The 27,747-nt window shown below is 43.0% G+C and overlaps 1 protein-coding gene across 2 annotated transcripts; it reads left to right on the forward strand.

Annotated features, from left to right (window-relative positions):
• Window positions 1-346: 346 nt before the first annotated feature.
• LOC146375865 (rapamycin-insensitive companion of mTOR-like) lies at window positions 347-26,599 on the forward strand. Of its 2 annotated transcripts, XM_084947268.1 has the most exons (38): window positions 347-449; window positions 575-622; window positions 2,055-2,152; window positions 5,471-5,535; window positions 5,758-5,889; window positions 6,070-6,133; window positions 6,604-6,730; window positions 6,883-7,052; window positions 7,424-7,491; window positions 12,838-12,905; window positions 13,008-13,090; window positions 13,481-13,568; window positions 15,272-15,362; window positions 15,469-15,535; window positions 15,673-15,753; window positions 15,874-15,974; window positions 16,195-16,354; window positions 16,587-16,688; window positions 16,769-16,815; window positions 16,922-17,057; window positions 17,167-17,366; window positions 17,501-17,627; window positions 17,909-18,073; window positions 18,202-18,278; window positions 18,377-18,455; window positions 18,832-18,941; window positions 19,031-19,118; window positions 19,241-19,333; window positions 19,441-19,547; window positions 19,700-19,929; window positions 20,072-21,161; window positions 21,391-21,507; window positions 22,118-22,425; window positions 22,539-22,745; window positions 22,844-22,996; window positions 24,384-24,507; window positions 24,600-24,738; window positions 24,835-26,599. In XM_084947268.1, the coding sequence occupies exons 1-38, from the start codon at window positions 401-403 to the stop codon at window positions 24,913-24,915; spliced, it is 5,340 nt and encodes a 1,779-aa protein (XP_084803394.1). In that variant the 5' UTR covers window positions 347-400; the 3' UTR covers window positions 24,916-26,599. The 2 variants fall into 2 exon arrangements, with proteins under 2 accessions (XP_084803394.1, XP_084803393.1); XM_084947267.1 differs by lacking the exon at window positions 21,391-21,507 and having other exon boundaries at window positions 348-449; window positions 22,166-22,425.
• Window positions 26,600-27,747: the final 1,148 nt, after the last annotated feature.

Raw genomic sequence — 27,747 nt, forward strand, 5'->3', positions numbered from 1 at the left:
AGCTGGAGCCACTCATAGACATGAATTATTGAAAGTTTTTTTTTTTTTCAATCAAAACCAATGTTAAATGTAGACATAATAATAATAATAATAATAATAAGGAAAAGAAGAGGAAGAATATACTTAAACAATAAAAAATGAATGGATAAGGCAAGTCAAAAAATTAACTTTACCTGAAATGATAATTGTGATAGAAATTATATGGCGTTGAGATCCCCCTTTGCTAACCCTAACACAGTCGCCAGATCAGATTTATGCTTTTATCACTGGTAAGATTAGAGGGATATTAAGGAGGATCCAGCTGATCTTAGGTCTGCTGAGGATCTGTTGCGGTCCTTCTGTCGTCTGCTGTCTCGCGATAACCCGCGAAGTTTCCGGTGTTGTGTATGTTCCTGGAAACATGGCGGCCAGCTTCCGCGGCCGTCCTATCCGGAGTCTTCGGATGCGAGGTAAGCACAAAAACCTCGGTTCAGCGGCTGCTGTAAAAGCAGGATATTGCAAAGTATGATTTTGTCACGCACGCGATGACCTTGGAGTAATGTCTTGGCGTGTCCGCGGTGTGTGTTTTTGACAGGTCGGAATGACAGCGGGGAGGAGAACGTACCGCTGGATCTGAGCAGAGGTAAGCAGAGGCTTCATCACATCACCCTGAAAGCGATTATTGTTCAAAATGGATGAGGGCGATTTCTGCAAACGCTAGCCCCGCGTGGTGAAAGTCTAGACAGTGTACGCGCTTGACCCGTCACTGCTGTTGTTATTTCGCCATTTTCCCTCACTGTTTGGTCTAAAAACGTCGCTATCGATGTCATAACAACAAGCGGCAACGAGCTAACTTAACTAGCTGAGTTAGCGTTAGCTAGCTGCCCCAGCTAACCAGCCATGAAGACGCTCTGTTATTTTGATCGGCGTGAGTGGGCACGATAGCCTGTTATTTAGCCAAGTAGCCATAAGAGTTGCAGAGTTGCAGTCATGCATTTGTCATCGCTAACTGGCTGGGGGAATTGAGTCTGAAAGCTGTGCGCCGAGAAGCATTGAGGCAACACACGGTGGTTCTTCCAGAGGAGCACTGATAACACAGCTGCACAACTTGTCAGATTTACTCCTCCAGCATCAACACTGCATAGCAGTTTGTTTACACGGAGCAGCGGTGTCTGAGTCCTGGAGGCCCAGATCCCTGCTAGATTCATTACAATCGTCTCAACTAGAGACATGCTCACCTGAAATATGTGTGACTGACAACATTAAAATCTTCACCACAGGAGAGTCAATACACTTAACCTATCAGCTGCTTCAGTGCGATTTGCACTATTTACATGTTCTTCCTGATAATACCAAAACTAGGGAAAATAAAGTATGTCAGTTCCCAGAGGTTTAAAATTATGAAATAACAAATGTGCATACTAAATTCATGTAATCACTGTGGCATCAATTAAAATGTGATGTATTCATAACTTACTGTAAGATTGGCTCGTGATGTTTACAAATGCTTGTTACCAAAGTAACCCTTTGGGCTGGCATTTTTCTCATTTCCACTTTTGAGCGATGGATTGAGTGCAGTGTTTGGAGCAGTGAGACTGATGACTAATACCGATAGCTGTTACTTTTTGACAAGCTGCAGCGTAATCAGGCTTATCATCTGCTGCGCTTTGTTGTTGAGGAGAAAGTGATCTGCGCAGCTCATTAAGCTGGTGTTTTCCCAGTTTGTGCGATGTTTACATTTGTCTTGCAGGGCAATATCTGGAAGTCATCCCACGCAAAGCGGGCGTTTAGGCGTCGACCACGCTCAGACAATTCTGTTTTAAAATGCGGTTCCCATTTGTCAAAATATTTAACGTAGGATAGTTGAAAGGAACTGAAAACAAAAACACTTCCCGCTCAGGTCTGGCTATTTTAGTGTCTGGCGTTTGTTTTGATTGTACACTCTACATTAGTTCCAGCTAAACCAACTTCCTTCCTGCAGGATATCTATTACGGTTCATTGACTGATATTATTATGGCAATATGGCTTAACACCTCCCTTAGTTACATTGTATTTCCTTTTCATTCTCCTTCAGAACCATCAGAAAACTTCCGTGAAATCCTTCAAAATGTGGCCAAACCGCACGGAGTCAGTAACATGCGAAAACTGGGCCACCTGAACAACTTCATAAAGGTAACGCTGTCAAGCTCTGATAATTTTGCCTCATTTAAAGACAGTTTTGCCTCGCTGAAATGTTGTGAGACATGCAGCTTTTTGAGAGGGTTCACTTGGTTCAGATCTCTCACAAGATTGATTAGCTGCTCCTTCTCTGTAGTGTCACCACTGACCTCTCCTTGATCTTTTCCTCTTGGGTGTTGATGCCAGCAGGCCTAGTTGTGCCTGTCACTGTGATGCTGACAGTGAATATAACAGGAGCTCGAGGGATAGGAGAGCACTCCAGTCTAATGTGCATCTGGAGCAGCGCTCAGACTTTGAAATCTGAGATTAATAGTGTCTAGTTATTGTTTGTATGGACCTGAGACTTTGATTTGTTAAAAAAAGAAGAAGAAGAAAAGATTACTTTAGTCATTTTTTCTCTTCTGGTTTTTAATGTGGATGATAAAAAAAAAGAGGATTTAGGAGGATTTTCAGTTCAGCAAGGCTTAAAACACAAATATGCTAACATGGATTGTAACACATGTGAGCATATGCAAGTTTTAAATTCTTTTGACCATGCAGTATAACTGCTCTGATTCACTTAACAGCAGTAAATGTTACTGATGCAGAGATGAATAATAGCTATAATATCCCCAAAAGTTTAGTCTGTTCATCTGGACGTAGCGTTTTCAGTGGGAGAAGCGTTTCATCACTCATCTAAGTGTCTTCTTCAGTCTCAGCTGACTGCAGAATGACTGCAATAATAATAAAAAAAGAGTATGAAATGTAAGTTTTTTTGCTCATTAAAAAAAATCTGTTTTAGTGTTCTTCGCTCATCCTTCAGGTCAGCGCTGTTGGTCAGGACTAATGACCTCTCGAGGGTGTTTTTCTCCTGTCAACCCAAAACATGCTGGAGTACTCTCCTTCCTGTTATTTTGAACAGGAATAACAGGGGTGGAGAAAACGAGTTAATGATTGCGAGATGAGCGTGAGATAGAAAACTAGCACTTTCTTGTGCCTTGAGCACACTGGTTTTGCTGACTGTCACCTCAGGTGGGAAAAAAAGGTTAAAGCCATGTGCACAACTGTCTAATTTACCACAGTTTCACTCTCTCCGTTTGCAACTACGCTGGGGTCGAATTGGTATAAAGTTTGTCATCTGAGTGCATTTGTCTGCGCTTCACTTTGTTGTGACAGGTCTGTCTGTGTCTGTGTGCAAAGACAGTGATGTGCAGTATTTTAAGGAAGCTAACTAAAAACCAGTATTATCAGAACACTACTGGTTTGGGGTGTCTGCAGTTGTCCATGCACATGTTTACAGGAGAGTTTAATCCTGATCATAGCTATATCCTGATTTCCTCTTTCACCACACTGCCTCAGACCACTTCTGACTGCCGGTCATAAGCATATTGTAAACAATTGTTGGTGGCTGGCCCTCCTACAACTGTGCAGTTGGCACTGGAGCAGGCTCGAGGCTGAGTGAGAGCATGGGTTTGTGTGCCTGTAATCTGTACACCTAACTCTCTTGTTTACAACTGACTGGAGGGTTATAGCCATGATGTGTGTGTGTCCCATTAGAGCACCATGACTCTGATTCCTTATAAGGGTTCCAGGACAGTGAGGGTTAGCTAATCCCCCATCCCCCCCGGAGAGCATCACGTGCACCCTGTCCCCATCTCCTCTCCCCTCGTTTGCCTGTTTGGGCTCTGACATCACAGCTGTTTTAAAACAACCCTATACTCCTTCTTGCCTCTCATCACCCATTCCACCCTGCTCCGTCTTGCCTCATGCTCTGCTGTGCTTTAGGAAATTTATGCTCAACTTTGAGGAACAGTTCAAACCAAAAGTACTACAGTGGTTCACTTTCATTAGGAGACACATGGCAGAATAGACAACTGTGATGGAGGAGCATTGACTTGTTGTGTGAAGGAACCTCAGTGTACCTCTAAGAACGATGTTACAGAACATGTAAGACCATATTTGGAACATTAAATATGTAAAATATTGATTAGCGTTCACACTCTCACTAATTGTTGTGTGCAGCTCTACAGTTATTAGGGAGATGTAAACACTCCACATAAGATTTGGATAATGATTACATAGAAACATGGGGCTGACACTTTATAGCTGATTTCAGTCATTTGACTACCCTTCTGGCTTATACTTCGCAATTGCTGTGGCTTTGTGCTGGCAATGTTACCTCTTACACAGTGACAGCAGATTCATTCACTTCCCACACAAAGGGCCCACAAGGCCATTTTTCTGTAGTAAAAGGGAGAAGTGATCGATCTATTTTTTTGTTTGTTTTGCTACATTTTTTAAAATTTCTCTGTCTCCCTCTCTCTCTTTGATTTAATAGTTACAAGTACTGCAACTCTTTATTTTATTATTTCACTGTGTTTACCACAGGTTTATATTGTCTCTCATCCTCAAAATCATACGTGTAAAGTCATTTTGAATTGTGGGCTACATACATCCTACTTTGAGCTTACGTGATAAATTTGTAAAATTACAGAAAAATGTCTGGTAGTTCATTGCCCAGACCGTCCTTTTATAACATGTAAATTTTTCATTGTCCTTTTTTCCTATCTAGTATGGAAACATGTTACAGTACATAGTAGAAAAAACAGGAACTTTTTTCATTTAATTGTTTATACGTTACTTAATTACTTAGCTGTATTATCAATAGCAGTGGTGAGGGGTCTTTTATCAGTAGGAAAGCTGTAAAAGTTATGAAAATACAGTTAAAAGGGTCATAAGTCTGTGCGCTTCATCTCATTTCCCAAAGCTGTCCAGTGGGCCGCTTTGGAGTCTTTCCCGGGCTCATTCTGGCCTCCTCCTCTGGTCTCTCAGATCAATAAATAAATTTAAGAAAAAGTGTACTTGATGAGTACTCCTTTTATATGCGTATTGAGATGTGATTTTTTTTTTACGACATACTGCACAGCCTTACCTGCCTTTAGGGAATTGCTAAAGGTAGACATTCATGCTGGAAACAGGGTCACACTGACTGCCAGACCTGATAGGATAGAGAAAATAGGAGCACATATCTAGGCTATGAGAGAACAATACAACAGAGTTAGTCCGACTATTGAAGACTCTATTTTATGTCCTTTGTGTTTTGACGTACTATCATACAAGCATGTGCTTAAGCGACAAATAGTGGCAAGTGTTTTGCCTCTATGGGTTTCCTACTTAGAGCCTCTAAATGAGTTGAACACATTTTTTTCATTCACAGTTATCCATTAAATCAACATGTACCTGACTGGGCTCGATTTACTCTTGTCCTTCACTAAAACCATGCTAATGGAGTCATGGCCATATTGAAACCATTTTTATGTTTCTGTTTTATAGCTGCTGTGCAGCATTGGCCACCGTGAGGAAAATTTTGGGTTTACATATGAAGAAATCATCATTTGGTAAGTAATCTCAGCCACCGATAATAGTGTAAGTGTGTCCTATTTAATGTGCGCTTTTTATTTACTCTGGCTGTTAAGCTGTTCTGGATTTGGAATAATGATGACGTGAATGTGTGATTGAAAAGTACCAGTCAATGAAGTAATGAAGGAAATAGTCATATCTTGTGTCAGGTTGTCCGTGCTCTAGTTTTAGTCACTTTATTGTTTGTTTTTAATCTCTAGTCTGCGACTAGCTCTCCTTAATGAAGCTAAAGAAGTGCGTGCTGCGGGGTTGCGGGCGCTTCGCTACCTCATCAGAGATACCAGCGTACTGCAGAAGGTCCTCAGACTACAGGTGGATTACTTGATAGCCAGGTGAGCTCCTGCTTTGAACCACCCAGTCAGGTGTAACAGTTGTTATCTTACTAAATGTTTGTTTTTTTTTTTAGTTAAGTTGTTAGGGTGTTTGTAGTGCCATGCTTCAGCCAGTCTTCTTCTTCTTCTTCGGCCCAACCATGGTACATGACCGATTGTTATGATTGTGGGTTTTTTCAGATGCATTGACATCCAGCAGAGTAATGAGGGTGAGAGGACTCAGGCTCTACGACTTGTCCGAAAGGTAAAAACAAGGCGTGTGTTTTGGCGATCTTTGTTCCTTCTGACCATTTGCAGAGTCGCTCTCATGTCACTCGAGGAATTTGCCCTCACTGCTCACTCCTGTGCCAGCGAAATGCCACCAGAAAGCTCCCGGGGTTAGCAGGAGTGTCAGTGGGGATGGTTTGCATGAGTCTGCAGGCGGGGTTATTTATAGTTGAGTAGTTTACTGTAAATCTTCACACAGCGCTTAGAGTCATAGTGCTGTGGTTTCAGCTTCAATTTCTTGAAGGAACTACCAGTTTTACAAGCACTAAATATGTGACCTTCAGAATAGTCAGATCCTGTTTTTGCATTTCAAAAGTTGATCTTCTTTTTCTGGAGTTCTCCAAAAAGCAGCCATAAAAAAAGCAAAACAGTGAAGTTATTTTTTGCCTCTCTTTGTTGTGACTTGTTTTGATGACTCATGTTCCCGTCCTCTTCCTCTCTCTGTAGATCATCACTGTCAACGCAATGCTCTTCCCCACGTCTATTGCAAACTCTTTAATTGCTGTGGGGACCGACGGCCTGCAGGAGAGAGACCGCATGGTGCGCGCCGCCATCGCCATCGTTTGCGAGTTAGGTAAAGTGCCTGGTGTTTAAAGATGCAGGCCAGCGCGGTTACTATGCATGGTGCTCTTTGGGTGAACAGAAAAACTTTCTGAGGTGGAGAACTATTGTTGTTTGACATTATTATTATTATTAATATTATTATTATCGCCATTGCCTGTGTAGCCCTGAAGAACCCAGAGGTGGTGGCCAAACGGGGAGGCCTCAGCACCATCCTTAAGAGTGTGATAGACTGTCAACTAAGTCGCATCAACGAAGCACTTATCACCACCATCCTCCACTTACTCAACCACCCACGCACCCGCCAGTATGTGCGTGTTGACGTCGAGTTGGAGGTCTGTGCACACACACACACACACTGACACACATAGTTTATGAATTGAGAAGAAGCTTCTGTTTAAAAATGAGCCACTGTGCTGGGAGCCATTCCAGTCAGGATTAGCAGAGCTGTAGGTGCCCGTCTCTTTCCCATGGAGCTTACAGTAATCAGTTACAGCATTTCTCCAAAGCCTCATTGTCTGTAAACACTTGGGACAGTAGCAGCTCATCACTGCAGGCACACAGATGTTATATAAGATGTGTAGCAGGTTAATTATTACTGCAAGATTTTTCCTGACAGTAGTAAATAGAGATGTAATTTGAAGCTCGCTTTACTGTTGTGTTTTGTATGCATCAATTTTCTCTGTTTTTGTTCTCTGTTCTCCAGCAAATCCTCGCGCCTTTCACTGATTTTCACTACCGTCACAACGCAGACACGGCTGAGGGGCAACTCAAGTGAGTGTGTGTGTGTGTGTGTGTTTAGGTGGTATGAAGAGCCTGTGGTTGAACTGTGCATAGAGAGAGAGAGCGAGAGAGAGGAGGGTTTGTGTAGTGTTTTTGTTAGGCGACCCTTGTTGTCAGGGTGGCTTGACTCTGCAGCGGCTTGCCAGAGGATGTGAAGTCAGATTTTTTTTTCTTTTTTTTTTTTTTTCTTTTTTTGTGTCCCGTTTGGATCTTTAGCCATCAGAATTGTTGTCTTAAGGCCAAGAAAGATGCCAAGCGGATTTATTTTACCAAGTGGATCATCATGGCCTTGCCATATTGGTCCATTTGATTGACCTTTATTATAATTATGTATTTATTTTATTTTCGGTTGCTACAAACGGGACAGACGTGACTGGGGGATAGGACAGGGAGAAAGAATGAAAGAAAGAGAGGGAGAGAAAGAAAACCAAAGGGGAGAAGAGACGGTGAGAAGAGGGGGAAGAAAGGAAAAAAACAAACAAACAAACAAAACGCCTGGATCACCTGTATGGAGAAAAAAAACAGAAGAGAAAGCAAACAACAAAGAGCAACATAATAAAAACAGCACCATCACAATAAACTAGCTAGCAGTAGATAACAGTAGATACTAAATAATAAACGATATTGTGCAGCACGCAAGATAGACAGCGCACAATGTGCTTTGAGGCAGCAGCCAAGAAAGGTGTAGTCCGCGTCTGTGAACACCCGTGTGTACACCTGTGTGCATACCTGTGTGGATCAGCATGCTTGTATTCCAAAGGTTTCTCCATGTAACGATCTGCTAGGGAGTGTGGGGAGCCATAGCCCCGTCCACCAGGGTATGAAGCAGGTATGGAGGAGATCCAGGCCCCAGATATCCAGAGGCCCCAGAGTACAAGGACCCGAGGAGGACCACCAAAGGGGGGGGGGAACCGTGCCACCCTCCTGGGAAGAGCTGAGTAGAGCCCCAAACGAGAGGTCACCCCGCAGCTACGGAGCAGAGGCCAGAGGGGGTTGCAGTGGCGTGCCCGCGGGCTCCGCCGGCAGCCAGCTGTGCCAGAGAGGACCGAGCTTCAGGCCCAGAGGCCAGAGGCCTGAGGGCATCCCACCCCCCGGAAGGAGCCCAGCCGGGCCACAGGCGCCCGGCCCCGCCAATCGGCCACCAGGAGTGAGCCGGTACATGCATGAGCGCCCAGCCCCAGATGACAAGGACCACCAACACATCAACGTCTAAGGGCATCAGCCACCGGCAGGGAGTGTGGTGAGGGGAGATAGGCCTCCGTACTTTAGAGGGCCTGAGATGTACCCAGAGAGGTTGAGTCTAAGACCCAACCTGACATATAGACACAGACAAACAGGCACACGCGGACACAGACGTGCATTCCCACCCCCATATGCACAACCAAATACTCGGCATTCACCCAACGTGTAGACAGACACAAATAGACACTGCACAGACAGTCGCACTCCCCAAACATACTCTATATCCCAGGTCCAGGTACCCCCGCCCCCAGAGGGGCAAGCCGCACCTAGACCCAGGAGATGTAACCCTTCTCTCTGGGGTGGAGGCAAGCGGACCACCTCCTTATCTGCAGTAGCAGGGAGGCCCCGCATCCCAGACCCCAGTCTGACGGCCAGCACCTCCTCCCAGCCCCCCAGCCCTGACGGCTAACAGAACTGGGGTGAGTGAAGACCTCAAACCTCCCTACGCCCGCTCATATGTAATGTTGTTGTGTGCTGTTCTAAAGTGCATTTAAAACTCAGGAGAGCATGGTACTAGCTTCCTCTCAGAGAGCAGCACGGCTCCTCCCGAAAACCCTCAGTGTCTAAATGCATTTAAAATTGAGGGTAGGGCGCCAGAGGTGGGTTGGAGTACAACGACCATCCTCTGGATGCTGTAAAACGTGCCCACCCCCAAGGCCCTATATGTATGTGTTATGTGAGAGTGTGAGTAATGTGGATGTCTAGGTTGCAGAATAAAATTGAGGCACAGGCGGCCAGAAGGGGACAGAGGGGGAGTGCCTCCCCTGCACCCTGGTGACATACCTGCACCCCAAGCCCTGCGTGTGTGGGTGGGTGTGGTAGAGCGGGAATAGGGAGGCAGCTGAGGATGGGGAGGGAAGAAAGGGAGGGGCAAGCGGCCCCTCCCTGGGGCCAGCTCCCCCGCTGACCCCAGTAGGCACCCCCACGCTCTGGAACCCACCAGGGCAAGGAGGCCCAGGCCCATCCGGACCGGGGCCCGCAGCAGCAGCACCGCCCAGCCCCACAGAGTCCGGGGCAGCCCACCCGACTCCACCCCAGAGAAAACTGCACCCACCCCATCATCCAATCATCTCCCAAACTACACAAGACAATAGACACCCAGGTTGAGTTCATTCTCCCCCTCTCCTATATCTCTCCCCCCACCTGCAGAGTGAGCTCCTGTAGTGAGGAGACCACCTGCAAAGATGTAACAACCTCCCCACCAGTTAGAGAGCCCCCTAGTTGGGCCGATGCACCAGAGGTCCCCTGCACCGGGGCTGAGCCCCCCTGCACCCACCCGCCCACTGCTCCGGCGACACAACAGCCAGGACCCAAGCCCCCAAGGCCCGGCCAGCACCCCAGACCGGGGGGCGGAGCACCCCCAGACCCCCAAGCCTCCACGCCCGTCCCGGACCCTCCCAGGGGCAGCCAGGCTACCAGGCCAGTAACCAACGTCCGCCAGCACAGACCCTCCCCCATCTCCGCTATACGCAGCCACAAGGAAAACACCATCCAAGAGCCCCAGAGCTTCTAACCAGGTCATGGCCACAGCCCCCAGGTTAGGCCCTCCAGGGAAACGTCCCTAGGGACTCCCCAGACGCCCTAAGGCCGTCCCTACCCCCACATCAACCACAATAGCGAAGGCAGGACCAAACCATGATCCCCCACCCCCACTAGGTGATGAAGCCGATCAAAGGAGCCCAAAGGGATTGATCAAATGTGATGGCAGAGGTTGTATCAAGACTAATGTGATCTATTAGATGGTTTTTATATTGGTTAGAATTAAGATTATTTTTATTTTTCCAGTTAATGAGGACCATTTTCTTGGCAATGCATAGGGCCGTAAAAACAACGTGGGCTGTGTTTATTTCTGCAGTGACCTCATCCAAGTTGCCCAGCAAGCATACTAAAGGGGAGGCTGGAATGTTACATTTCAGACACTTTGATAAGTCTTCACATATCTCACGCCAAAATTTCTGAACTGGTGGACAGAACCAAAGAGCGTGGATGTAATTGTCCGGTGTATTTGCTGTGCAGTGTGAGCAGTTGTTGGAAGGCGTATAGCCCATCTTGAACATCCTATGACCAGTATAGTGCACTCTGTGTAATATTTTGTATTGTATTAATTGCAAACTGGGATTTCTGATCCATTGAAAGGTTTTTAAGCATATCTGAGACCAAAGGTTTGGGTCTAAGTTGATTGATAAATCTGCTTCCCATTTTGCAATAGGAAGGGATATTGATTCATCTATTTTAGAAAATGTTCTGTATATTTTAGACAATAATTTGGGGGGTTTTAGACTAAAAAATTGTACCACACTTGGTGGTGTTTGTAATTCAGCTTCACTGGGATTAAATTTCTTTTTTACTATGGATTTAATTTGTTGATATTCCAAAAATCGTTTCTTGTTGATCCCATATTGTATAACTAGTCTGTCAAACGAAATAAAGTCTGTTCCTTCCAATATATGTTCCAAGTATTTAATTCCTTTGCAACTCCAATCTGAAAAGTTTATCATATTATTGTTTTGTAATATGTCCGGGTTGTTCCAGATAGGTGTACGTTTGCATGGGATTAATGAAGACTCTGTCATTTTTAGAAACTCCCACCATGCTGTCAGAGAAGAGCTAATATTGATGCTTTTAAAGCATTCATGTCGTTTGATGTTTGAGCTGATAAATGGTAGGTCTGAAATTTCTAGGTTATTACATAGTGCCTGTTCTACATCTATCCAAGGTTCATCTAAGAAGGTGTGTTTAAACCATCTAGAGATGAATTGAAGCCTGTTGGCTAAAAAATAGTGATTAAAGTTAGGCAGATCTAATCCTCCTTTATCCTTGGTCCTTTGTAGTGTTTTTAAGCTGATACGTGGGGGTTTATCTTTCCAAAGGAATTTAGAAATGTACGAGTCTAGAGATCTGAACCAATCTTGTGATGGCTTATTTGGGATCATTGAAAATAAATTGTTTATTTTTGGCAAGATCATCATTTTTATAGCGGCGACCCTTCCCATGAGTGATATGGGTAAAGATTTCCATCTAGCCAGGTCGCCTTCTACTGTCTTTAAAAGTGGGATGTGGTTTAATTTAGTTAATTCTGAAAGTTTAGGAGAGACATTAATACCTAAATATTTTATATTTCCACATTGCAGTGGGGAAGGAGAAGAATTATGGAAGGAGCAATTAATCGGAAGAACTGTTGATTTCGACCAGTTAATTGAATAATCTGAGACACTTGAGAAGGAATTTATCAATGCAGTTACCCCAGAGATATTGGTTTGTGAGTTTTGGAGAAAAAGTAACACATCATCTGCATAAAGGCTGATTTTATGTTCTATATTCTTACATTTTATGCCCTTAATTGTTGTAGCCTGTCTAATTGCTGCTGCTAATGGCTCAATAAAAATTGCAAACAGTGAAGGGGAGAGTGGGCATCCCTGTCTGGTGCCCCTCAGAAGAGAGAAGCGGGAGGATGTTTGGTCATTTGTTCTGACACAAGCTGTTGGGGAGTTATATAATATTTTTAACCAGTTTATGAAACAGGGTCCAAAACCAAATTTATGTAAAGTTGCAAATAGAAATTTCCAGTTAACTCTGTCAAATGCTTTTTCTGCATCTAAAGAAAATATTATGGTTTCAGTGTTTTTACTGCATGAGTAGTCTATTAAATTAAGTAATCTACGTGTATTTGTTGATGAGTGCCTACCTTTTATAAAACCAGTTTGGTCAGGATGAATTAAAAGGGGGGTTATTTTCTCTAATCTCTTTGAGAGAGCTTTGCAGATTATTTTAAGGTCTACATTAATAAGGGATATTGGACGATAGCTTGAGGGATATACAGGGTCTTTGCCTGGTTTTTGTAAGAGACTGATATTTGCAGAGTTCATATTTGGTGGTAGTCTACCATTTTCTTTGATTTCCTGCAACATCCTGTGAAAAACTGGTGCCAGAATTGTCCAGAATTCTTTGTAAAAATGAAGTCAGATTTTTATAAAAGATCTTTTATGTTTTGTTTGTGTTGTGTAGTCTGAACAACCACCGGCTGAAAGATCATAACGATGTTGTGTGCACAGAACATGATGTCCAGTCTTTAACGTGTGTTTTTCTTGTTCACAGGGAAGACAGAGAAGCCCGTTTTTTGTCCAGCCGAATGGCTATAGTGGCTGCTTTCCGCTCCTGGTCCGGTAAGGGCTTTAATATTATTCTTTCTGTACATACTTGTTAGGAATACCCACTGTTAAATATCTCCTATTCTCTCTCTCTTTCTCTCTCTTTTTTTGTCTCAGGAATTATCAACCTATGCAAGGCTGGAAATTCTGGAATCCAGTCTTTAATTGGCTTACTTTGCATACCAAATATGGAAGTTAGGGTGAGTATAAAAATGTTTGGCCCTTAAGGAAGTTTGATATTCAAAAACACAGATTTTTCTGATTCTTGCCTGTGAAGATTCCATCCAAGCGATTGTTTTTATTGTGCAGCGGTTAGATGGAGTTGCGTTAGAAATTAAAAATCAACCAAAATTTCCTGTATGAAACAGCCTTTTTACTAATGTTAAGTCTGCTTGGCTTCAGAGGCTTAAAGCACAGAGTGTATTTGCCATGCCATCTTATCAAACCATTGGGTTCTCTCAAGCTTGCAAATCACTGTTTTACACAGCATTAACATTAGTTCTAACTGTTCTTTTCCGCTACTTAACAATGCAGCTTTCGCCATATCTATATAATTATTTGTAACCAATTTTATCAAATATGCTCTGCAGAAAGGCTTGTTGGAAGTGTTATACGAGATATTCAGGCTTCCTGTGCCCATTGTAACGCAAGACTTCACTGAAGCCCTTCTAAGTGTTGGTAAGTAAAAAATATCTAATTTTCAAATCATTTAATCCCCATATAAAAACAAGTAGTGGGACTTAGAAACTGTTATATTAAGTACTTGATGTAAATAGCACATTTCAGTAAAGTTAAGAGGGGAAGCATGAGATTGGAACAGTTATGTAATATAAGAAGGAAAAAAAACACCTGGTTGAAGATCTGACTGCTTGTTAGGTTAATAAGTAACACGACGGGGTGTGAAAAGACATTCCCAGAAAGGTTGAGTTGTTCATGAGTAAAGATGAGAGGGGCTCAGCACTTTTACTCGGTTTGCCCACTGAGTGTGAAAAACAAATTTTTAAACAGTTAACACTAAATGTGTAATTTGGAAAAAGAAAAGCAGAAAACAATGCAACTTAGTCATCTATCGCACAAAATATCATTAAAGATTCAGAGAAAATGGGAAACGAGACAACGTCAGAAAACCAACACTAAATGACCGTGGTCTTCGGGCCCTTGTGTGGCATTGCATCAAAAACAGGTTTTTCTTGGGTTTAGAGCAGCGGTCCCCAACCTTTTTTGCGCCACGGACCGGTTTAATGTCAGACAATATTTTCACGGACTGGCCTTTAAGGTGTCGCGGATAAATACAACAAAATAAAATGATACGACCAAGACAAAAGCTGTGGTGTTTTGTAAATATAATAATAAACGCAAATTGACTGTGTTATTGTGCAACTTTATTAGCTGCGTCCTCCTGAAATGCGGCAACAACAATGAAAGTAACATCCTCCTCTCTGCCCCTTAATGCTCTCTGGTCACTATGGTAACGCGCAAATATTTCTTTCAAAATAAGACACACAACTACAACACGGAAACCGAATTAACGATAAAAACCCTGAAAACCATACATTTCACACCCGAACCTCAACTCTCGCGGCCTGGTGCCAAATGACCTGTTCGTGTCCCAGGGGATGGGGACTTCTAGTTTAGGAACACTTCTGAATATTGTTATCTGTGGACACAGTTCATAGTTGGATCCACAGATACAAATTAGACCATCATCCAAAAATCCAGCTGCCCTTCCTGAGCCAACCAGAGCTCATATAGGAGGGAGAAAGCTGCCCTGTGGTCTCATCTGCTTCATTCTGTAGTGTAAAGAGGGGCCATCTGGTTTATTATCAGTGATTAGTTGAAAAGCCAGGATCTGCTGGGGTTTGGAGATTAATTAGTGCCCATTACATGGATAACTGGGCAAATCTGTGAAGGCCCAAATAATGCTTAATGATACACAAGGTAGAAATTTTTGGAGCAACATGATGATAAAGTCCATTTGAAGGAAAACGCTTTCATTTTATAGCAGGACAGCACTGAAGCACAGTCTGCATGTCTACATAATAAAATCCATTTAGTGACCCACTGAATACATGTGGTGTGTTTTGAACTAAAAAGCTTAAATTCTAAATCACCAGGAAACCATGACACGTTTGTGCTTTTGTTCTCTGACATAGTGTGAAAAATGTTCCAGCTCCACTTTTTTGAAATGTGTTAATGCAATCGATTTCAAAAATTAGCATTTTGTCCTGCTTAAGATTAAAAAAAATCTTTGTTTCAGCATTTAATATGTTATCTCAGTACAGCCTTTGGTTAAATGTAGAATAAAATTTATTTTAGACCCCAAGTAGGTCCATGTTTTACACACACTGACAGACGGGTCTGTTTGCTCTGTTCTCCTTCAGACCCCGCCAGGTTCCAGGACACCTGGAGACTGTCTGACGGGTTTGTTGCTGCCGAGGCCAAAGTCATCCTACCCCATCGGGCCCGCTCTAGGTGACAAACAAAAGCACAGGATAGAAATGAAATATATTGAGAGAACTGTTGTCACTTCAGTGTGTAACCAAGCCATAAAATGATTTTTATCTGCTCCCTTTATTAGGCCTGACCTAATGGACAACTACCTGGCATTTGTTCTTTCTGCCTTCATTTCCAGTGGGCTTTTAGAGGTGAGCTGACACAGTAAAAGCACAATAGGTTTAATTTACTCAGGCTAGGAGTGTGTGTTTCACAGTATTGTATTAACAGCTTTTGGGTGGCTTTTATATTGATGTCCTTCCTTGTGCCTTTATTTTTGATACTGTAGGGCCTTGTTGAAGTTGTGACCAGTAGCGATGACCAGCTTGCTGTCAGGGCCACCATCCTTCTGGGAGACCTTTTACACATGGTAATAAAAAAAAGCATAATTTTGTGCATTTCTAAAAGTTTCTAAGCTATATCTTTGTTTCTTTGACTCCTTTGGCTTCTTTTGCTATACTCACCATGGTTTTATTTCTCTCTTGATCAGGCAAATACCATCCTTCCTCATTCCCATAGTCACCACTTGCACTGCCTTCCCACTCTCATCAACATGGCAGCCTCCTTTGACATCCCCCAAGAGAAACGACTGTGAGTACAAACTGCCACACACGCAATCACTCTTGTTTTTTTTTTTTATTGTAACAAAATAATTTCCTCTAATCTTTAGTCATAATCCCTGTTTTTGAAAATTTCATCCAGCCACTACTCGCCAACTGGTCGCCGACTAACTTGTAGGATTTACTTGAATATGTACTAGTTTTTAAACCACTTTTAAAACATCCTCCATCTTTGTCTCTATGCGCTCTAGGCGAGCAAGTGCAGCTGTCAACAATCTGAAACGTTTCCATGAGAAGAAGAAGAAAGGTTTGAAACCGCACAGTCTTTATCTGGACCACATCATTCGCAAGTCTGTGTCGTCACATAACCGCAGAGATTCACGTGTCCACAAAGACATCTATGTCATTAAGGTAAAGATCAACATGTTTTATGTATTTTCCATCTTACGGTTGGTCTTGGCTTTGGCTTCTGTGTGTTTGTTGCAAAGTATGTGGTGTGTTTAGTGTAGCTAGAAAGAGGGAGGCTGTTATTTGCTCCAAACCTGATTTGAACAATTTAAAGCCAAAGGTTTAAACATTTAAATAAAACAAATAGTTTTACTTTCATATTTACAGCTTCTGTTTTTTCTGCTTCTGTGCTCAGGACACAGAAGAAGCACTGATGATGAATCTGCGAGACAGTCAGATTCTCAACCACAAGCAGAATTTGGAGTGGAATTGGTTGCTTATTGCCACCATCCTCAAGGTCAGGCTGTTCTCATGTACCACCACAGACTCGACGTTTTGTTTTTACATGTGTAAAAGGGTATTTTTTTGTCTTCTCAGTGGCCAAATGTAAACCTCAGGAACAACAAAGATGAACAGATGCACAAGTAAGCCTTTTTTATTTAACCACAGCTCATTACAAGAAACTGAATTTGTTCAGCGTGTTTTTCTCACATCCTGTTTTACATTTCTATTTGTTTTTGTCTGATGCAGGTTTGTTCGGAGGCTGCTGTACTTTTATAAGCCCAGTAGTAAGTTGTACGCAGGGCTCGCGTTGGATCACCTAAAGGCCAGACAACTCACTGTGGTTGGCTGTCAGTTTGTTGAGTTCCTCATGGACTCCGATGAGGTTAGAGAGGTTTACACTGATGCTTGTACTCTAATTTATTTCTTCTTTTTGGTCATTTACGAACCCGCCTTTGTTTTTGACGCTTTATTTTTCCCCCGCCATCAACCAGGATGGCCAGGGTTACCTGGAGGACCTGGTGAAGGACATGGTATCGTGGCTCTCCTCGTCCTCTGGAATGAAACCCGAGCGCTGTCTGCAGAGTAATGGCCTGCTCACTACACTCAGCCAACACTACTTCCTCTTCCTGGGGACGCTCTCGGCACACCCACAGGGAGTCAAACTACTAGAGAAATGTGGCCTGTTTCAGTGGTGAGTGAGCAGAAAAGTCTTTAATCTATTTTGAGCTTTTCCAGGCCTGCAGAGTGAAATTGTGTCAGAGCTGTTTGATTAAAAACATCCTGCAAGGTGACATTTGCACTTTTTTTTCTCCCCTCTATTTTCAGCCTGCTGAATCTGTGCTCTGTAAAGAACCAGGATGCTGTGCTGAAACTCGCTGTATCCACACTGGACTACAGCAGAGATGGTCTGGCCAGAGTGATCCTCTCCAAGATCCTCACTGCTTCTACTGATGTAAGCAAGCTGTTAAAACACTAATATTGTAATTAGTAGTAATGGGGAAGTTGTTTTTTTCATGCACAGTGGTCAGCAACCTCTTATCACACTGCCACATTTGTAGGCATAAAAGAAACTGAATCATCTATTGCCAAACTTGCCCTTTTTTCTTTTTCTAAACACACCCGATCACCTCATTTTCCTCCACCCACCACACCTTCTGAGAAGTCGTAGGCCTCTTGGCAATTAAATGTTCGCACCACCCCTGATCACACAATACTTCTTGTCTCGCTGTGCAGACGTGCAGGCTGTATGCTACCAAGCACCTCCGCGTGCTGCTGCGTGCAGGCGTGGAGTTCTTCAGTAGCTGGGGCATGGAGCTGCTAGTCACACAGCTTCACGACCACAACAAGGCTGTGTCCATGGAGGCCCTGGACATACTGGATGAGGCGTGTGAAGACAAGGTGAGTGATGATGCCGCTTAGATTGTTCTCAGCAAAGCAATTAAATAATAAAGTAGCAAAAGCAGATAAGATTAAGCCCATCGTGTTGTCTGACAGTTTCGTTTTGTGCCCATTCTGCTGCTTTACAGGCCAACCTTCACGCTCTAATCCAGCTGAAACCAGCTGTGTCCCACCTGGGAGACAAAGGCCTCTTACTGCTCCTCAGGTAGGTGTTTACCACTACAACATTACAAAAACAGTGCGTCACTCTGAAATAGTCCTTCTTGAACACACTCTACATCTTTTTTCCCCCTGCATCTTTAGGTTCCTGTCCATTCCTAAAGGTTTCTCCTACCTCAATGAGAGGGGCTATGTCAGCAAACAGCTGGATAAATGGCAAAAGGTATTATTCAAATATCAGCAGACAGCTTAATGAAATCTCATTTAAAATATTCTGAAATCATGTGGCTATAACAAGGACACATACAAATGAGTTTCCTCCCCTCACCCCAACCGGTCACAGCAGATTGCTGCCCGTCTCTGAGCCTGGTTCTGCTGGAAGTTTCTTTCTGTTAAAAGGGAGTTTTTCCTTCCCACTGTCGCCAAAGCGCTTGCTCATAGTGGGTCATATGATTTTTGGGTTTTTTTCTGTTTTCTTTGTATTGTAGGGTCTTAACCTTGCAGTATAAAGGACCTTTGAGGCAACTGTTGTTGTGATTTGGCATTCTATAAATAAAATTTAATTGAATTGAATATTAAGTAGACTCTGTGCATTGCAGGAGTATAATCTTAAGTATGTGGACCAGATAGAGGAGCAGCTCAATGAAGCACTAACAACTTACCGCAAACCTGTCGATGGAGACAACTACGTCAGACGCAGCAACCAAAGGTAAGAAGGGTGAAATTTGGGGCCATTCGATGAGCTGTAGCAGTGAATGGGTTTTTGACTGTGCCTGATTTCTTTGGCCATGTCTCCAGGTTACAAAGACCAAACGTCTATCTCCCTGTGCACTTGTATGGTCAGCTGGTTCACGATAAGACAGGCTGTCATTTATTAGAGGCTCAGGTAAGGTCTCTCTCTTCTTTTTTTTTTTTTTTTTTTTTTTTTTTAAACTAAAAATTATCATTCAGCTGTTCTGTAGGACTAAAGTGCCATTTGTCTTTTATTTTTGCCCCATCTGTCTCCAGAGTGTAGTGCCTGACCTTAGCTACACGATTCGCTCCCCGATGCTGGACACCTGGGAGGGCATCAAACAGCTCAAAGCTGCTCTCTGGGCACTAGTCAGTAACGCAGATTAAACCGTGTCACATAAGTTAATCTTTAATGATAATACAAAGACACGGGCTTGATTGTGGTTGTTTTTCATTTTGTTTTTTTGTTTTTTCAGGGCAACATTGGCTCTTCAAACTGGGGTCTGAATCTCCTGCAGGAGGAGAACGTCATTCCTGATATCCTTGCATTGGCTCAGCACTGTGAGGTGCTGTCAGTGCGAGGGTGAGCTTTTCTTTCTTTGTCTTTTATTCAGTTACATTAAAAAGCGTTACTATGGAACATGTAACGTCAGACTGTTTTTTTTGTGTGTTTTTTTAAAATTTCATATAGAAGTATTTTGTATTTGTATTTTGACTGTCACTTGGTGCCCACAGGACATGTGTGTATGTGCTGGGTGTGATCACCAAGACCAAGCAGGGCTGTGAGGTGCTAAAACAGTTTGGTTGGGATGCAGTCAGACACAGTCGCAGGACGCTGTGGCCCGTCACTCCAGACGAAGTGGACACGCAGCTGACCTCTGAACTTTCTTCAGTACCGAGCACGCTCAGTCTAAACTCGGAGTCCACCAGCTCCCGCCACAACAGCGAGAGCGAGTCTCAACCAAGTACGTAGCACATTGCCTTTGCTTTGTCACCATGTTCTCCAAAACTATTGAAATTTATGTTTTGTTTCTTTAACAGATCTCTATAATAATCAGTAATTATTGCTAGAAGTTGGACGTTTTTAATTAATTTCATTTCTCTTAGACATGTACATCCTGGATGATGACAAGTGTGATGTTCTGGACCAGTCGGATGAGACTTCTTTATACTTACACTCCAAACCAGTCAAAGACCGTAGCCCCTTTACAATACTGGCCTCTACTCGCTTCGTTCGCACTCGCTTCCTGAACTCCCTGTCTCTCCCCAGCAAGAAACTGCGCTCCACCAGTGACCCCAAGACACCATCGGGCTCCCGAACCCCCACTGAGCTCAAGACTGGGAGTATGAGGCGGAACAGGACAGTGACAGAGCCCTCTGTCTACAGCCCAAACCAGGGGGACTTTACCCCTATCTTTAATGGCCGAGGAATGCCAAAGAGTCCAACGGTCAGTCTGGAGACATCATTTGTTGGGACAAGAGGGGGCTCAGAGGAGCACTTGGTGGATGGCAGGCTGTCGAAGGGAGGAGGCTCAGGCCTCGGACTTAGTACTCTCGGAGGCCAGGGGGCTGCAGAGCAACATAGCCGGGAGAGAGAGCAGAGCAGCCGGGAGCGTCTAGCAGGAGATGGCGGCTCTTCTAGCGGAGGCAATGTAGGAGGGGGTGGCGGAGGTACTCAGTTTAAAAGCCGCAGTCAGAGCTTTAACACGGACACCACAACGAGCGGCATCAGCTCCATGAGCTCCAGTCCCTCTCGGGAAACCGTTGGCAACCCGGAGCATCCGGAGGCCGAACCGGATTCCTCTGACTGCGTGAGCCTCAACACAGTAGTGTCTGCCAAGACTGTCAAAACACTCTCATCCCTCACCCCCCAGTCACAGACTAACCACATGTCCACGTCCAAGTCCTCCACTGTCTCTCTGGTACCTCCCGGCTCCTCCCACACCCTCCCCCGCCGGGCTCAGTCTCTCAAGTCCCCCTCAGTGACCACCATAAAAAGCCTGGCTGATTGTAGCTTCATGTACACCAGCCCGAGAGACGCGCTGGGCTACGCTACGCTGAAGAGGCTTCAGCAGCAGAGGATACACCCATCTTTGTCTCACAGTGAAGCGCTGGCTTCACCTGCCAAAGATGTGCTGTTCACAGACACCATCACTATGAAGAGTGGCAGTCTCGATTCCAGACTAACTCCCCGCAGGTAAGTCGGCTCCACCGCAGGGTTTGCTTCATGGAAACGGAACATCTTAACCCATCTCTATTATTCTGTTGTCTTTTTGAGCGTATTTAATTTAGGTTTGGTGCCACGTGAAGATGTTAGCCGTCAGCCTAAAGAATGTTTAAAAACATGCCTGAACCTGAGTTTTCGCTTTTAGTTTTTTTGTACCTTTGGAATGACAGATTTTTTTTTTTTTTTGGGGGGGGGGAAGGGTGTCTTTTTGTGCACCTTCTGCTGTGTCTGTCAGGATATCAGATAGGAGGGTTACCTGTCCAGAACCCAGCGCCGTAAGTTCGTACCGCAGGCTGTCCAGAACACTCGTACCTCGGTGGGTGGACGTAGCTTGTGTCCTCCTTTAGAGATGTAGCTTCTAGCACCAGTCCAGACAGATCAATATGTTGTTGCTGCTTTAGTAGAGTACTAACTGCTCTTTGCCTACAGTTGATCCGTCAGTGCTTTCCTGTTGTGCAAGTAAGTCCCACGTAGACTGGTCAATTTCTAGTGGCCCCCCTGTGACCCCAACTTAAAAATATAAATGGCAAACAGGTAGAGATTAGTGCAATTTGATGTTTTACAATGTGTCTAGTATAAAAGCATCACAGTGATAAGTCATGCATAGAAAAAATGTGGTGGGTAAGGTAAGTTCGTGCAAAAAGCAGGACCAGAAAATAAGGAAATGTGAAAGAGTGTGAAAAAAGAGCTAAATCTCTGATACAAAGGTGTAACAGATGAGTTCATAACTCTTAACCTGTACATTACCCACTGATTGCACTAGAAAAAGAATTCATTTATAACTTTAAACCTCAGACAATGGAGACAAAATGTCTTTTGCTACCGCTGCTCTGATGGCGTTTTGCAGCAAAAAAAAGTTTCCCCTCTCTGTTCTTTTACCAAACATTTTTTTCCCATTTATTCCCCATGTTCCTTTTCTTTCCCAGCCTCTCCCCCCGGATCCTCTCACGCACCTCTCCTCTTGCCCTCCCTAGGTTTCTGAAAGCTCTGAGTTTTGCCTCTTTGGATAAAGAAGAGCTACTCAGTCCAATCAACCAAAGCACCCTGCACCGCTGCTCTTCAGTACGCTCCATGGTCTCCAGCGTCACCTTCGGATGTAACGACGACTACATTGGCCTTGCACTGCCGATGGACATCCATGACATGTTCCACATCAGAGACTCTGCCTACTTTCAGCAGAGGATCAGCCCGCCATCGGAAGAGCGGAAACGTTTTCTTTTCGGTGACGGCGATGGTAACGTCCACTTTGCACATAATCAAATAAACTATTGAAAGCTTATGAAAGAAAGAAACAAAGCTGCACAAAGACAAGAGACTGATTTCTGTTGGTGCTTATCACCTCTGTAGGTGATCGTCCTGCCCTCCCAGTGCTGAAGCAGCAGTTTAGTATCTCAGAGCTGATTGTGCACCGAGGAGACACCCCGAACCACATGGTGGGCTCAGAGGAGACGGGCCTGCAGGTTCACACTGAAGAAAACTGCCTCTACTGCGTGGGAGCGATTGTCCTTGGATACCCCACCCAACCACTGATCAATAGCACACACTCTCGTGCAGGTAAGCTGACACGCACACATTCAGGCATTTGAACGGATACGGATTAAACCTAACAGATACTTCAAGGAATGCTTTTTTCTTCCCATCTTTTCTCGCAGATTTTGTCGACTTTCCATCATGGGGAGGCCAGAGCGGCCACCGCCTGGAGGTGATGCCACAGTCAAAATTTTCTGGGGTGTCAGGCTGCAGTGATGCTGCTGTGTCACAAGGTTCAATCTCTGGCACACCTACACCTGGTGACATTGTCATTGGTAAGCGCACAAATAACCACAATATGCTAAATTAAAAAGTGCTGCTTTGTTCCAGTTGAAAGTCGTACTGTCTCCTTCTCCATCAACTCATTTGTTGGACCTTTTTTCTCTTTCCACCTGTTTCCTCTCTCTTTCTCTAGACCATCAAAGCAAATTAGAATGACAAAGGAAGTCTTTATTTAACTAGGAAAGTCTGTTTAGTTTAATCTTTTTTTGTTGATGAGTGTCCTAAAATGAGCAGTGGCAGGACAAGTGAGTCAAACTTTGTGCCCTGTGGAATATTCAGTCCTTAATGTTTGATTAAAGTTTAGTTCTGTGGAATAAGCAAATACAAAAGCCCACACACACATTGATACTTCAGCATAAAATTGCAGCATTAACGAGAAATAAAAGTTAAACCCAAACTCCCAGACATTGACAATGAAGTCATTTCTTGAAGAAGTTTAGTTTTGAATTTTCATTCAGTGTTTCTTATTCCAAGAAATGATGTAACAGAATAAGTATTTAAGATGAAGTCTTGGGGAGTTTATTAGTTTTACAAATGACTTGAGATCATTTCATTACAGATCATAATGAATTAACAGAGTGTACAACAAACAAGAGAGTAACTAACACAACTAAATAGCTTAGCACTTGTAGAAGGATAATAATACAGAAGTCCATCTGTTTTGCATTAAAAACCGATTAATTACTGTGAAACTGATTGAACAACTCACTGCATACATTTTAAAATTCACTGCATGGTTGGTTCCAACATAATAAGAATCACATTTGAACGAATTAACGAGTCAAACAAATCTCATCATCCACACTGCTCTGCATCAGTTTTCAGCTCTCCTGCTCAGGCCCAAGAGCCGCCCCACTCAGCTGCTCTGCTCTGCATTTATGGATTAGTTCTCCACACTCTGGATTCTCCCCCCAGTTCAGCTGCGCCTCCCACACTGCCCCGCACAGCCAGCAACCAGTCCAGTTCCCCATTTGTGTCCAATAACACACTCCACCCAGCTCTGCCACGTCTCCAACAACCCACTCAGCCCTGCAATAATTAATCACGTTTTATTGAACTTTATCAATCAATCACATGCCGCTAGCTCTGGATCAGTTTATAGCAGTTTTTATATCAAACTATACATAAACAATAAATGTTGCTAGGAAACCCGGCATGCTGCAGGCTGATTTGACTGTTTTTCTTCTCATCCCACACACTTCAGAATTCACTGTATGATGAATAAACCCAATTTTAGAGACAGTAATAAATTATGAGGAGATGGGGTTATATTTTAATTGAGTTACTTTATTTATAAAGTGCCATTGGGTGATAATGAGTCCCTTGGTTTTGTGAACGTAAATAAGAGTGTATGTATAAATATTCGCTTGCTTCCCTCAGGTGGCAAGGCGATATCCGAGGACGGCCCTGCCTCTCGAGTCTTACTGAGGAAGGAGGTGCTCCGCCTCATCATCAACCTCAGCTCCTCCGTAGGAACCAAAGGCCACGAAACAGGACTACTGACGTAAGGCTCCTTTCCCCCCTTTTGTGCATATACTCTGGATGCATTTTAAAGTTGTTTTTCCAAGGTCTCTAAAATATTTCATCTCTCTTCAGGATAAAAGAGAAGTTTTCATATGCGTTTGATGACATTTGCCTGTACTCGGAGGTTTCTCATCTCTTATCCCACTGTGCATTTCGCCTGACCTCAAGACGTTTCATACAAGAACTTTTCCAGGATGTGCAATTTATGCCAGTAAGATCAATTGAAACTTGATTTGAAGTTTTTTAAAACGGACTGTGTCCTTGTGCTTACATGTTTAATCACTGTTCTTCTTTTGGTTCTCCCCAGATGTTTGAGGAAGCAGAAGCAATCCTGACAAAGCAACCAAAACCTGTTGAAGAGGATGCTGACCCTCCTGAAGAATCCTGATCATCCCATTTCTCCCCCATCCCTCCTGCTTTCCCTGCACAGCTGCAGACCCGGCTTCTTATCACCCTGAAAGGAAGACAAAACTGAAATAATATGAGTTAAGGCTCTAAAGATGGGGTGGGGCATTTCGATGTGTTTCTGGTGGATTTTAACAGCACCACAGCCAAGGAAAAAGAGGAGATGGTCATCAGTCACCTTACATACGAGCTGGAAACAAAGGACGTCAGCATCTATAAACAAATGTAATCCGACACGCCTAATGCTGTCTCAGACTTTTTTTTTTCTTTTTCTAAATAAAAACACAGGAAAAAGGGGAGCAGTTTAACCAAATACTGTTTTCAAATGGACTGGCGATGTCGAGCAACACTCAATAATACATCAACATAATGCTCAGCGACAAGCTAAATCATTAGGACAAAGACTCGAGCTGTGTTTAAAAAACAAAAACAAACAAAAAACTATCATTTTTTCCCTCCTCTTTCCAGAGGTGGTCTTGTTTTTTTTTTTTTTTTCTGTAATGAAATAAGTCATGTCGTCGTGTCTGCCCAGTGGTTCCTCAGACCTTGCGTTCTTTTCTTCGACAAAACACTACAGAGGGATCCTGCTGTTTTTAAAACATACCTGGAGCCTTCATATCCCACCCCGACTCGTGATCTGTTCTAGCCGGATATGTGCTTTTGCTTCTCTTGCCTCTCTACTTCTTACAACCTGTAGCCTCTTGTCAGCACAGGTAGCCAATTGCTTTTCTAGTTCTTGTATCTCAGACAATCAAACATCACTAGTATTCTATTTTCTAAAGCATTATATCTACCACCCTCACGCAGTACATGGGAAGAATAGCACGTAATTTAATGCTAGTTTATACCATCCTTTACCTGCTAAGGACTTCTCGTGTTTTTTTTCTTCCACTGCATTTTTAGCGAGCTTCTCTGGAAGTGGGTCGATCCTTGGAAAGACGCTCGGAAGATTCATTGTAGATTCAGTCCCAATCTCTGCTCACACGTGTTTCCAAACTCTGCGTAAACCCAGCGGCTGCCCATCACTATACCTTCTTACCTCTGTGCTTCACCTCCACTGCATGTCCAACAAGCATGGCGAAGTTGTAATGTCACCTGAACGTGTTTCTTGCTTGTAAAACCTTTTTAAAAATAGGTTGCCATTACTTGCTGCCATTACGTTGTAGGACTATAATGACCCCTGGATTTGCCTCCACCATGCAGTTTCACAGGGGGGAAAGCGAGCGATGACTAAAGGATTTATAAAAGGTTTTCCAGGGAAACAGGGGAGCTCGGTTTCCATTGGCTTATTATTATTTTTATTATTTTTATTTAATTTTTAATTTTTTTTTGCTCTACTGCTGCTACACAAATGGACTCATAGAGAGATGATTCATAGATCAGCTGAGTGATGTCAGATCCGATCTATTTATTATATGTCTGTACCATAGAGTGAGCTCAACCAGAGAAGAAAAAAGTTATTTATATTTTTTCCTCAAGACTGTATTATAATTTAAACGTTTTTCCTTTTTTTTCTCCTTTTTTTTTTTTTTTTTTTTTTTTGCCTGAATCGTGGTTTCCCTTGTATAATGTGTACAGTATGTTTTGGGGGCATTGGTGACCTAAAGAAACATACAATCCTATCAAAGGGATGCATTGTTAATAAAACAAAATTTGAAATACCCAAAGATAGTTGATATTATTTAAAAATCCAACTTATTTAATTATTTACTGTGTTAATGTCTTATAAGTCAGCTAATATTGTTATAGTTACAGTTTTGGGGGTTTTTTTGTTTTTGAAGAAACATTTAAATTGGGTAAAACAAAATCCTCAAAAATTAGGCTGGGCACATCTTCTACGTATAGGTAGTGTTCCTTAATGTTTAAGTTATCAAGTTATCTGCTGTTTAAAACACGATTTCCCTTCAGTGTTGCCGTACTTTGACAATTTCAATAACAATCTCAGCTTTTTCATATATAGCATGTTTATTAAAGTTACTGTTCCAAAAGGCCAAATATGTGTTTTAAGAAGAGATTTATGAGACAATAAAGCAAAAAGTGTAGGCAGAGATCCCCCTGTTGACCTGTGGAGATGCTGCTGATGGTTTTTAAGTTTTATAAGTTGGACCTTTTGAATTTTTACACTCCTTAATCCTAGAGGATAAATCTGTAGGATAAGATGCACTTGTATGACCATTTGTTTTGTTTCGGTAGGATTCCAAAATAACATTTCTTTTCTATAAAGTAATTTAGCTTAAAGCTGCAATGACATATTCACATTTTAAAAAGAAAATGAACTATTGAAACAAAGGTGCAGGGTTTAAAAATGTAAATCCTTACTATACGTCTTCCTTTTCTGACCTGTTTTTGATCTTAAACTCCTCTTATATATCGTTGTTCTTTCGAATGAAACACATGGAGTAACAGATGTTGTAAACTTCAAAATCAATGAAAACAATAAGAGGATATTTAATTTTTGACTTGTGTGATGATCAGAGTTGGGATTAAACGTTTTTATGGGCTGCAGAAGATTATCAACAGCAGTGGTCCACAGCAGGGAATATCTGCAAATAAAGAAATTACTGTTGTGATGTCAGTGGGCAGACTGTTTTATAGTTTAGGCCCGGTCACCTTTGTTTTTACTAGCATAAACTTTGGAACAACCATTCACTGATCTAAGTAAATGACCAGGCACACATGGGTTTAACAAGTGCATCATGTACTTCGAACCTGGCATTTAATGCTTTAAAGGTGTTAAATTCTTTTAAAAAAAAATGTAACATTTTAACCTGAATGAGTTCAGAACATGTGCAGTTGTGTAGGTCATCTTCTGCTT

Source organism: Perissodus microlepis, chromosome 12 (assembly GCF_051167445.1).
Source record: "Perissodus microlepis isolate ML-2025 ecotype Zambia chromosome 12, ASM5116744v1, whole genome shotgun sequence".
In the NCBI taxonomy this organism is placed as follows: Eukaryota; Metazoa; Chordata; class Actinopteri; order Cichliformes; family Cichlidae; genus Perissodus; species Perissodus microlepis.

Coding starts and splice junctions, on each gene's coding strand:
- LOC146375865 (XM_084947268.1), top strand. CDS start 401: ATGGCGGCCAGCTTCCGCGGCCGTCCTATCCGGAGTCTTCGGATGCGA. Junction 15,754..15,873: donor TGGGAGACCTTTTACACATG/GTAATAAAAAAA, acceptor TCTCTTGATCAG/GCAAATACCATCCTTCCTCA. Junction 18,456..18,831: donor AGCTGGATAAATGGCAAAAG/GTATTATTCAAA, acceptor TGTGCATTGCAG/GAGTATAATCTTAAGTATGT.